The following is a 13,035-nucleotide window of genomic DNA, read 5'->3' on the forward strand; positions in this document are numbered from 1 at the left end:
TGATGGGTATGGTGAGGGGAAGTTGCTGCTGTTTTATCATGACACGATTTATTGAATCAGTCCTGTAAAGTCAGTGTATAAGATTATCTGGCTGAGCTCACTGCAATACTCATCTAAGGTAAACACTTGACTGAATCTGAAATATGTGAGTTGCGCCACATCATCTAAGCTTATCAAGGTTATCGCAGGCCTCTGTCTCAGCTTGTTTAGGCAGCTTCAGGAGAAGTTAGTCAGGTAAATTGCAGGTGTTTTTTTTACCCCTCTTATTCCAAATAATGATTCATCGCTAAGGGGGAAGCAGGAAGTCCACTTTCATGCTATCGAATGACTTCGTCATTTTGGACTTCTTACAGCTAAGAGGCTCAGAGGTTCTCCTGTGAAGATGTGTACTCATAGAAATATATTAAAGTAAATACTTCCTTATCGGGGTCAGAGGCAATATGTTTGGGAATCCTTGAGTCTTTGAAGGGACTTTCCAGTTTCCAATTTCAGTTTAATTTTCAGGCATATCAGAATAACTGTAAACTGTGTGGGAGACATGAATCACCTCAGAAGGAAAGATTTCAGTGGAATAAGTCAAATGTGCTGAGGGTTAGAACCATAGATATGTATATAACCGTAATTCTATATGTCTATGGTTAGAACGTTCTCCCTCTGCTCTACTCCCCTCAGGTTGCCGTGCGTACAGGACACACCAGTAGTCATGGCCACCGAATCATTCCAGAGAACGCAGTGGGCCTCAAAGTCTGTGCGCATCACAGCCAAAGAACTGTCCATCGTGGGCAGGAATACTGCCATTGCTGAGCGCTTCAACAAGTAAGTGTTGGATAAACAGTTGATCCTGATTCCTGTGTTCCCTCTTCTTGCACCTTAAACGTATCAATGTCTTTCTTCATGTTTTGCATTAAATGTCCTTTGTATTTTAGTTAAACACAGGAAAATATGTTAAATTCCTTGTGCTATTGGTTGGGTACTTTCCCAAGCAGCCAGTCTTCTCAATGTCACATGCAAGTTCTCATAGCCAGCAACCTAACCAATATAACAACTGCCCAACCATAGATTCTGCACAGCAGGATACTACAACAACACACAACTGGCTGAAAACAACCGCAACACGCGCCACATGTTGTACTCCTTCACAGTCCGTAACAACATGACTGCTCAACCACCTCGAAAAGATTTCGTAAATCTCAGTTTTAATTCAGGTTCACGACCCCAATTAGTCTGCGAGTTCCTCAGCCACAACCACTGGTTTGCTTTTTCAGCAGCCTCAGACAACTGCTTTAAAGCTACTTTGAGTGACCGTCCTTGAAAACCAAGATCAAATGGAAGTGTTGTTGTTGATTTAGCTACAAATTCTACCAATTCTTTAGTCTGCTAAATGACTAAATGTAAATGTAATCTTGTTAACCCAACAAAGTAAACCATGCACTCAGAAAAGACATTGTAAGTGGGTTCAATGGTACATTCTAATGTGGTTAACGTCCACAGCCTAAAGTTCTCTCCAGCTGATCTTTCTCATCTCAACACCACGCTATAGTTCATCCATTGCCTTTGCTTTGCCTGAGAAGCCGCTGCTTCTTGCTTCTCTCTTGTGCCCTTCAGATATCCACAGAGCAAATACTTATTCCACCTCAATGCAGCATGCCATGACAGAAATAAAAAAAGACATGTTTTTCCTGTTCTCCTAAAGGGCAACAGACATATTGATTTCAAAGGGATGCAATTTACACAGGTGGCTTCAATTAGATTAAACTCAATCATCACACATTTTTTCCTGAAAGCTATTTTATTTTGTCATATTTATGGTCACCATCCTGCTATAAATGATCAGCTTCCTACAGTGCCAGTATGTGGTATCAATGCACACTTCAGACAGCAGGGGACAGTATTACTCTGTTACGTTGTGTCATGACATGAGAACAGTTAACCAAAAATGTCAGTTATATGCCTTATATGAATGAATAGCCTCATTCAAAGCCTGTTCTTTTATCCTCATAGGTACCAAAAAGCAGCGGAGGAGACCAACGTAGAGAAGAAGAAAGCTGTAAGTGTCTGCATTTCCTCAGCAGCCATGTTTGGCTGATCTATATGTGTAGGCCTGGTTTCAATGATAGTGAAGTGCTGATTGTTTTGTCTCATATTAGTCTGGCAAAGTCCTACAGGAATGACACCCCAGCTATCACACGGATTCAGTCTATGTTGCTGCAGCTTCAAGTTATGCCTGGTCAGTGTGTAGCCACACAGCTAGTTGTCTTAAGCCTTATTTAGACTGGTTAATCTTCGGGTTAATTCCCCTGTAGTTTGACATAACCACTCCCCTCTGCCTTACGTCGGCTCTATGGTACTGTCTGGAGGGCTAAATGAACTGTAAACTGTAGCCAGAAACTGCAGCATGCAGGAGCTCCAGCTAACCCTCGCTCTTAGCTGGGTAATGAGGTAGACTGTACACCACAGTGGTCAATGGGTAGAACCACTGTGAGGCTCTGATGTGGAAGTAAGGCGGAGGGACAGCACTGTCAGAGGTATGTTTTGGGGCAGGCTTGTGACACCACTGGTGTGCTTTGTGTAGTGTGAATGGTGAGGCAGTAGCAAAACCCTTGTAGTTTTATTTTGGGATGTTACAAGCTAACCTACTGGTGAACAATGTTGGTAGTAGTTCTCTGTCAGTGTAGAGTGATAAGACATGATTGGTTCTGATCCCTGACCTTTGACAGACCACTCGGTCACTCTGAGGAGAATGTTAAACAGACCTGAAGGTTGAGTGAGTAGTTTGAATTCAAATTATGATGGCAATTAGAGGGATTGATTGACAGCCTGAGGCTTTCAAGAAAACAAAGTAAAACTCCAAATGTGTGCAAGGACTAGCACAGTATAAGTGCTGCTCAGTGCTTCGGTGCTCTTTGTCACTCTTGATCTAAATCAGCCAGAGAGGATCTTGTCTCATGACTCGCCTCTTTGGGTTTTGGCACAGAGGAGCCGTGTCTGTTGCTTAGAATACATTTGGAAGGGATCCAGAAGCAAGCAACATTTTTAGCAAGAAATTAAACAAAATTATCTTAACTGTTGTTGTTATTTGTATTACCCAGAGGACGCAGTCCATTTCGAGGCTGCTGATGCCAATTTCTTAACTCAGTGAGGTGGTAGATGAAAGAAGTAAAGGTTCATTATTCAAGGAGGAGTATAAAAGGCTAACCAAATGTTTTATTTTTTTTACATTGATCAGTGAGTTCATAGTACACTACATGAGCTCTGGGGGAAAGTCCCAGTCTTTCATCTATCTAAGGGTTAAATTCTCTCCTGAATGAAGTTTCTGACTTTCTGGCTTCCTGGATCCTGGTCTCTGTCCTTTTACTGACTTTCGGTATCCTTCCTTCTCCCCCTTCTTTTCCTCTTCCTCTCAGCTTTTCTCTCTTTTTCATTAGAGGGGTGGGCTAGTTCCTTTACTGTTTCTCAGGGCTGACATCTGGGACAGCTTTTATTATTCCTGTCTGGCTGAAACGGAGAGCACCTACAATACAATCAGGTTTCAAAGTTTCTATCTTTCATATGCATAGGTTTTCAAACTTTTTCATAGAGTTGTCTGACTAGTGCGATCAATAGTTGAGTCTATCAAACAATTGTATGACTTTTTTTTTTCATATTCATTTTCTGTCTGGAGAAGTGGTCATTTTCCTTTTTAAGTGGTTATTTTCTTTTTTTTTAATGAAATGTTTGTTGTAATGGATAGCCAAATTGTGTTATATGTGGGCTATTTTGAAAAGATGTTACATTCAGTTTTAGAGGCGTCATTTTTCATTTGATTTGGCTGAGACACAGCATTCTTGAAATATGCTGCAGATTGAAAAGAGGTGCTGTGTCAGTGATGCAAGACGCTCAGAGAAGCATACATTGCTGGCTGCACTCCCTGCACTTTTTCTATTACATTTCTCATTTCAGTTAAGTCTTGGAAGTCAAATACAGTCACACGTACACTTAAGACAAGCTTGGCGATGTGTAAGATTGCTGGGAGTAGGATAACTGTCATTGCAGGGAACCCCTCAATTTAAAGATACTTAGTTTTGTAATTAATTTTGGGGTCAAAGGACTAACTTGACTTTTTATCTTGTGACCTATTAATTCCAATTAACTTGTTACTCAACTTAAAATCAGCATTTAGAAATTATGTTTTATTATAAGGTGTTGTGGATGGCAGTGTAAAATACTATGATTTACTTATTTAGTTTTACTTTTTTTAGTTTTACACTGTAGATCTTCTGCTGACATTCCACAGTCCTCTCCTCTGCTCCATGTGCTTCTAATATGCTGAGTCCATGAAGCATTCCACAAGCTCTCTGTTACTTAGCACAAAGCGGACAGGAAACCTAAGCCTTGATCTTAAGGACAGCACATTGTTGCCTTTAGGTCTATTTCTAATCCAGCTGTTTCGGACCCCTTCTAAACAGATTTGTCTCAGGTCAAGTCAAAGTCCTCAAGTGGGTCAGATAAGTACCGTAATAAAGCGTGTGACATCATTACATGCAGGATACTATCCTGCTTAAGGGTAACTTCTCTCAACAAACATGCCAGGTTTGGGTCAGGTCAGATTTGTGGCTTATCATTCAGTGTATGTGGGAGGCATTGAGCTGTACAACACCTTTGGGAGTGATGACTGATGATTCTCTCTCTTTGACAATCAGGTTTTGGAGAACCTGCCCTCAACCCCGCGCGGTGGCAACCTGAGTGCTCTGAAGAAGCGCTGGGAGCAGTCACCCTCCCTGTCCCCAGCAACCTACCCCCACACACGCCCATCAGAGCCCACTCCCAGCTGGCGACAGCCACAGAAGACAGCAGACACCACCACACTGTCCTTAGAACCAGTCCAAGCTGAAGACGCATCAAAGACCACCACCACCGCCGCCAGCCAAGCTCTGCCCACAGACGACACCCCAACAAACCCTGTGGTTGTCCCGGTCCCCCAGGATCCTCCGCAGCACCAGGAGGAGTCAGCCATGGAGAACCAGGAGGAGCAGGAGGCCCTGCAGGAGCCTGCGACCGTGCCCAGTGTGGTGGCCATCGAGAAGCCCAACGTGCCTCTCACCAGCCTAAAGAAGATGTTCGAGAAAGGGGAGAACATGCAGAACAAAGTAAGTAAATGCAATGAGCTTGTGTGGGGGCTCAGTGTGATGGTGTGGTTGAATGCACACATTGAGGCCCCACAGGGGGAACCATATACAGTGCTCATGCACTCAGGTAGTTAGCCTTGTGATGGCTACAGCCAGGCAATTACGCGAAGCCCCTCATACAGTGTACAGTGTGTATCCACTTTAGGCCATTAGTCTAGGGATGTTTGTATCGTTTCCATAACATCCATCAGCTGATGTACTGTATTTAGCCCTGGGAAGATCATGTGATCGTGGTGGACATGGTCTGTGAGCCATGAATCCATAGGATAGTGACTGCTGTCGGATTGAAGATCTGCTGGGGTTTGGGGCGTTAAAAATGGAATGTGCTTCCAGGGCTTTCGCAGGACTTTCTGAAGTGTGTCTGTGTCTGTGTGTCTGTTTTGTTCTAGTCAGACTCTCCCCAAGGCCCTTCATGCTGTGTATCACATGCTTCTCTCTTCATGCCCCTTGCTCATAATCAGCCTGCTTTCCCTCGGACCTCAGACGGGTGTCCGTCAGCAGAGTGTCCTGTTTGATCTTCATCATTACGTGTTAGGTTTTAAAATGTTTTCTCCCAGTATTAACCCAAGTGATTGCACTTTCCAAATAAGCTTTTTTTTCTCTGATGAATTGATGTCATGTACTGTTATATATGATTGCATTCGCACACGATGCACGACTCCGACGTAACAGGTTTGTTTAAGCCCCACGTGGTTGAACAGAGCTAACATCTTCAACTTCAAATTAGACTCTCATTTGATTTAGACATCAGTCGGTATTGTGCTACTGGCTGAATATTTGATCTCTCCTCATCTGCTGATACTCGTTTATTCCCAGCATTTGAAAGGTTACGTGTCCAAGATAAACTCGAGGGAGAACAGTCAGAACAATGGAGCCTTGTATCCTGCACTCTGCACACTGAAGGGATTCATGCTGGGGCTCCCGTTCAATCGAGAAAAAAAGACGGAGAGGATAGACAAAAAAGGCCGACAGGAAGTGGGAGTGAAGTGGAACATTAAAAGACAAAAAAATGACTTTTTAGAAGTTATTTCCTCTGACATTTAGAGAACAGGTAATTTGTTTGAGTCGAATCGGTAAGGTGAAAGGGCTTGCATTTGATGCTGTGCCGGATATAGGTGTATCCTCTTTATTTCCGTTTTAGAATTAAATGAGCTCAAGATGAACTACCTCTTGACTATTCCTCTGCTGCTCTCCTCGCGAACTGCTAGTTTTCCTGGCCTGAAAGCTCAGACTGATAACAAGTTTGTATTCATTTGACCTTAATACACAAACACCTATTATGAATAGTGGAGTTAGACACCTTCATCTCATAAGGAGCCGCTGAGAAAAACTACTGCTTTGAGTAAATACCCATTTGTACTCTAAATTGTGGGATAATCTATCTGCTTATAAAGCACTCCTCATGTAACCTAGACAAGTAGCTGAGAATGGCACCTCATCCTGCTACTTCCTAGAGATTCCAAGTGAGGCACCAGCCGAGATCAAATCTAGGGCTCTGCTAACATCAGCCTGACCTCCTCCAGCACCCCAGGCTTGTGAACATTCTCTTGGTGATGATGTCAAGGGGCAGGCAGGCAGGCAGGCACATGATGGCGGAGCAGGATGGGAAGACTGTGAGACCCTCAGGGCAGGGCCCTGTGCTCCTAGCTGCTCTGCGGCTCCGGTTGGCCCCGGCCTCCTGCCACACGGCTCAGTCACGGGGCAGAGGGGGCCGACCGCAGCCTTTAGTCACCCCCCCCCCCCCCCTCCCCCCCTTGCATCTGACACAGACGAAGAGACTCCCCTCAGTGGCTCTTCTGTTTTAACAGCCCCAATTGAGTTATGTGGGCAAAACACTGATGTACAGGACATTTTCCCAAGCACAATGCAGGCTTCTCTGTTCAACACATATTTTATAAACATGGTTGGTGTAGCACTGGGAAAGTGGTAGAATTGCATCAGAAATGTGTCGGAGGATGAGGACGAACGTAACTGTTGTATGAACCTGAGATTGGGCCATAAAACCATAACAACCGACTAAAGCAACAAAATGCTAGTTTGTTGTCTCAAGACGGTAACAAAAATGGTTATAATCTTCAAATGATAAAGGGAAAAAAAGTTTATGGTTTGTCCCATTTACCCCATTTAAGGTGATTGGTTTATGATGTTTTTGGTCCAATTCCAGGGTCATGTGATGACAGCAATAAAACGCTCTAATGGACACATTTGGTACTGGCTGTCATGTGACTGAGTTTGGTCATGGTAGTGTTTGTGTGCGTGTGTCTTTGTGTGCGTGTGAGTGTGAGTGTGCCTGTGCGTGTGAGTGTGTAGTGGAGCGTAAATTTTTTTTGTGCTTTGTGCCACTCCACCCATATCTCTGTAATTACTGGCGGTGATGAGACTGCCCTTTATTTACTCGCGTGCGGCTGTATGATCGGGGCAGCTCAGACCCCCCCTATTTGTATGAAGGATTAGCATAAGAGCCCTACTGTCTGTTCCGCTGATCCCTCTGCTTGAGCCTCAGTTTTGTGTTTTTGTTTACCCCCACCCCTCCATGGTGTCCTTCCTGCTGTCTAGAGATGCCCAGCAGTGCAGCCACAGTGCAGGCTAGCTGGGCTGGCAGGCTTCCATCCACCCCACTGACTTACAATGGCTAATCCATTGAGAGGAGGGACAAAACCGTACCCCCCTCCCCCCCCCCCCAACCCTTGTATTTAAAGATTCTACCAGCTGCCCTCTGCCCATCCTCCACTCTGGACAACTGTAGCCAGCCACACACTGGCATCATCCTGGGCCTCTAATCTGGGCTCTGAGCACACCCTAGCATGGAGGCTGTTCTTCAAGCCTTTAGAAAATCCCTGTGGATTGAGTGTTCTTCTGCCCTGAATAGGTTTACCAAACACACAGGTACTCGAGATGGTATCCTCTGTTCCCAGATAATGCCATGTCATGATTTGGTCCTGTTGCAATGGGAATCTTGTGCTCTCTAGGTGAAGAATACAGTTTGTGCCCTCCGCCCTTACGGCTCCAAAGTGTTTTCAGAGACAGTTGTTGTAGTGAACCAAGAGACCTGATCTGACTGTTGGTTTGCACAGACTTATAACTAATACATATGCATATACATACAATGTTAGTTTTACTCAAGACTGGTGGTGGTGGCTACACTTGATGCCTTACTGCAGCTTGTGAGGTGAAATATTGCCATATATAATACCGCTAAGGTCCTCTAGGTTGTGTGTGTGTGTGTGCATTCGGCCTTTGTCTGTGGATTTGAAGAGGTGGTGCTGTGGGTGATGTGGCCTGTGAGTGAGGATTGCTAGGGCCAGACAGTGGTGTCTAGCCCAGGCTGTGCCTCACTGAGCTCATTAGGGGATTAGTGGCGTGGGCAGCAGGGCTGGCAGCGTGGGGCAGACGTCTGGATGGCGGGCAGCAGCAGGACTGCAGAGCTGCAGCGCAGGGTCAGACAAAAGTCCCTCACGGCAGCTGCTCCACACAAAGAGCTCCGTCACATCTGTGGTACTACTAACTATAAAACATTATAGTTTTCTAAATAAATGGCACATTTAAGAAAGAAAAAAAAGGCTAAATTGGCTAGTAATGTGTCATCCTAGGTTTCTGAATTTCAGCTGAAGACCTTTGTCTTGAAGGATCAAGCTACAGGTGTGCGGATTAGCGAGTCAATCAGGTCCCATGTGCAGGCAAACGATCAATTAGCCAACCAGACCGCAGGCTGCATTGAATTACGCCCACCCTATCTTCACACTCGAGAGATGTTCAGAAAGGTGAAAGCCAGACTTTAAGAGTGGGGGTTTTATTGTGATTTTATTTCAAATCCCAGAGATCATTGTACTCTGAAGTTATTTTAAGTAAATAGTCTGTAAACCGTTTAGTTTTTAATCAACTGAAATTTCAGGACCAACAACCGCTGAGGTTTGTGTCTTCAGCTACCTGTGAATAACTGTCGGGTTCACTCTGGTTAGTTTAGTTGTTAGTTTAGTTGCATGACTTCATGTGGAAATAAACTGGTCTTAATATTAATGAGAAAAGCTTGAGAGTGCGGTTTTATTCTACTCATAGTTTACATTCTTTTACTCGCACCTGAAAACGCATTTATATTTTTTTGAAGTAGAGCGCGCCTATCCCTTCTAACTGTTGCATCACTTCAGCCACGCTTTTTTTCTGTGAATGTTTAGGTGCCCAAAGAGCCAGTCCGCATGGGAGCGAGCAGCAGCATGCCTGGAAACATGCATCTCCAAACTGGAGACAAAGGTAAGCCTTAACTAAACAACATTCACCCAACCTTAAACCTACGATAATGAAGAGACCGTGTGTGATCTCATGGTTTAAATCTCACATGACTTTGCTGTATACTTGTCTCAAAGAGTACAGCTTGTAACCATTGTATCCCTTTTTGAGTGTGTTATCCATGAGGTGCTGAGGGCTTAGTTTGTGTGAGCTGTTTCTGGAGGGCTCTTTTCTCTCTTGCCTTCCCTTCCCTTCCATGACCTCGTGTGTCTCTTCCCTCAACGGACTTACAGTCTCACCATTGTGTAGGACACCACTCAGCCTCTGGCAGCTGCTCTCCTCAATGAAAGGAGTGGACTGGTGGAGTGTATCTGACCTCGCCCCTTGCCTTTTATTCTCTTCCTCTGTTCCACCCCCGCCACCTCCTTTGCCTCCCTCTTTCTCTTCTTCCCCTCATCCTATTTCCTTGTTCTTTCTCTCTCTTGACAGAGAAAGTTGAGACTACCCCGCTGCGGGACAGGATGGCCATCTACCAGGCAGCCGTGTCCAAGCAGGATGTCTTCACTACACCAACTCGTACTGTGAGTGTTCCTTTCCAAAACATACAGGACCTGTACATCATAACGAGACCCATACATCATTGACTTTAATTAGAGATATATATGCACATGTTCACTTCTACAAAAGAATGGTGAATAGGTCAAACAAAACAATGTGATCTCTGACTTTGTCATGAGATGACATTAAGGTCTCTTTCCCCCTCTGCTTATAAACATAATCCAGAATGACTCGCTGGACACAGAACAGCACACCTACAGTGCGAAACAAAAGGAGAATGTTCCCCCGAGCGTCGTGGAGATAGTAAGCCTCTCTCTCTTCTTCGCGATAAATCTACTCTTCTTCCTCCATGAGTTTAGCACGTACCACAGTGTTGAGCTGTCATTTCACTCCTGTCCTGTCTCTCCTGTTCACAGTCGGTGTCCGAGCCCAACAGCAGGAAAGGTTCCTCAAACGACAGCAATGGTGAGCTTCAGACCAGGTCTTCTTCTAGCCATGTGCTTAGTTTAAGTGGCTATTGTGAAGCATTTTTAACACAGCAGTAGAGGTGTCGTATAGCAGAAACGGATCAAATCGGGATCATTCCCTTCTCAGCTAATCAGTTTTTGTTATGTATCTTTTCTTTGCAATCCCATGTGTTAAATGGATTTGTTTGCTAAAGACCTGCTTGTGTTTTAAGGGTCTATTGTGGACTATGCTGCCATCTAGTGTTAGCACGGTTGCAATGTAATGATAATGCGCTCTCCTTTAGCAGGGACTGCACCTTCATCTCCTCATGATGCAAGCCAGCCTAAATCACTCAAGGCAAGTTTTCCTCAAAAAAAGACATGCACTTGGAGTTCCGCTTATTCACATTATTTGCTGTTGCATGGAAATGGTGCATCTGATGCACTGTAAGATATTTTACAACAGTTGAGAAATAAAATGTCTCCTTTTTATATAATGACATACCGTAAATCCTCAAATAAAGACCGGGATTCAATGAGAAGCCGGGCTCCAGATAGTAGCCGGGGTCGTGGTCCATACGGACAAATAAAGGCCGGGCCCCGAATACAAGCCGGGGGTAAAATAAAGTAGCCTAGATATTACTGTAGCCTACCAGCATCAGTCCTTCGGCTCAAAGTTGACATAACAATTTAATTGAATGCATTTCACAAATACATGTTCTCCTCATGTTTAATATTATAATACCGGTATGTATTGAGTGTGAAGAGGCTCTGTTCTGTCTGTGTGTGAACCTGAAACTAAAAGTGAACTTCGTACTTGTAGAAGTTCCACCTGCCTGCCCGGGAGACCTGTGTGATGTGCCAGAAGACCGTTTACCCCCTGGAGCGTCTGGTGGCTAATCAACACGTTTACCACAACACTTGCTTCCGCTGTGCCCACTGCAACACCAAACTGAGGTGAGTCAATCTAACACTTCAATCCTCTTGTGTGTGTGAAAATGTACCTTTTGTGCCATTTCACTTGATCTCCATGAGGTGTCTCCACTACATCTGAGTAACTATGGTCCCATATCTCCCTCTGTTGGCCAGTTTGGGGAACTACGCATCACTGCACAGCAATGTCTACTGCAAGCCCCACTTCTGCCAGCTCTTCAAGGCCAAGGGCAACTATGATGAGGGTTTTGGACACCGGCCCCATAAAGAACTGTGGGAAGGAGCGGCCAAAGGAACAACAGAAGATCCGCCAAAGGTGGCCCCACCTGCAGGTCACATCATCAGCCCTACAGTGGAGGAGTCTCCCTTGGCCAAGGTGAACGTGCTGGCGGCCACACTCGAGACGCGCTCTCTCTCAGGCACTCTGGAGAAGGCTGCGAGTGGTTCCGTGGAACGCCTGGCCGAGACGCGGCGGTTGAAGATCTCCTGGCCCCCGCGGGCCGACGCCGACGCCTGTGACGGGGAAGCTGCTGCTGGGCAGGAGGTCTCCTCGGGGAGCCCGAGTCTGGCTCCTGAGAACAGCCCCGTCGTCCGATCGGTTCTCGCCAAGTGGCCTCCAGAGGGCGACGCCGTGTCCCCTGCGCCGAGCCCGGAGCTGACGGGACTGCAGAGGAGCGCCTCGCTCAGGGAGCGCCGCCTGCCCTTCTCCCTCACTCCCACCGCGGCCCCGGTCCCTGAAGACGCCTGCTCCTCCAAGCCCGAGCCTCCAGCGCAGGCCTCCGCAGATGGTCAGGAAGAAACTCCATCCACCCAGAGCCCTGACGATGAGGACATGCCACTCAGTGTGACGGCCTGTAGAGGTGACTTAGAACCGGAGCTAAAGGAAGAGGAAAGAACTTTGACACAAGAGGAGAGGGAGCAGTGTGAGGAGGAGGAGGAGGAAGAGGAGGATCTGGCCAGTGATGGTGAGGAGCGGGGCAGTGATTGTGAGCTGGGCAGTGATGATGATGATGATGATGATGATGATGAGGAGCTGGGAGCAGAACGGGGAGATGATGAGGACGAGCTGCCCTCTCCGGAATGCCAGATTTCTCAAATGGACAGCACCCCTCCTCCGGCCTCCCCGTCAGCTGAGTCGCAAGAAAACCGCGCTTCTCAGGATGTTGGCTTCTGGGAAGGGGAGGAGGCTGAAGAGGACCAAGAGGAGGTATCTGTGGAGGACCTTATCAAACGGAACCGCCATTACGAAGAGGAAGAGGAGCAGGACAACTAAGCACGTAACATGAAAACAAATTTATGTTTGTTGTATTATGTATGTTGTTGTATGTGACATTGGTTTAATTTCACCCAAACTGCCATTTCGATTTTGGTTTGATGATGATGGATCCAGATCCGATCAGTCTCCTCTTAACCAAAGCAAAAATCTATTGATCAATGTAAGACGTTTCACCCTCCGGCTCTGGTGCAGTGCTGTCCCTGTCTGAACTCTCTTTTTAGGTGCCTGTGACTGTTGCAAAGAACCAAAAACGACCAATAATGTAGATCTTGTATCACACATGTCTGCTGGACCAAGACGCACAACACTGACACAACCTTGTACTCAATTTTATGCAATTTTTAATAAATGTCTTGTCAGTAACCCCTTTGTTATGCCCCACTGCACTCATCACCACTGACCCAATTTAACTACAGGAAAAAAAACACCTTTT

At 45.7% G+C, this 13,035-nt stretch overlaps 1 protein-coding gene across 1 annotated transcript; it reads left to right on the plus strand.

Moving 5' to 3' along the window:
• Nucleotides 1–703: 703 nt before the first annotated feature.
• Nucleotides 704–12,599, plus strand: lima1a (LIM domain and actin binding 1a; the record flags this gene model as incomplete). Its single annotated transcript, XM_080854002.1, has 10 exons — nt 704–816; nt 2,002–2,047; nt 4,680–5,126; nt 9,338–9,413; nt 9,879–9,970; nt 10,173–10,250; nt 10,364–10,412; nt 10,699–10,751; nt 11,217–11,350; nt 11,483–12,599. The coding sequence occupies 10 exons, from the start codon at nt 704–706 to the stop codon at nt 12,597–12,599; spliced, it is 2,205 nt and encodes a 734-aa protein (XP_080710128.1).
• Nucleotides 12,600–13,035: the final 436 nt, after the last annotated feature.

Source organism: Sprattus sprattus (assembly GCF_963457725.1).
Source record: "Sprattus sprattus genome assembly, chromosome: 16".
Lineage (NCBI taxonomy): Eukaryota > Metazoa > Chordata > Actinopteri > Clupeiformes > Clupeidae > Sprattus > Sprattus sprattus.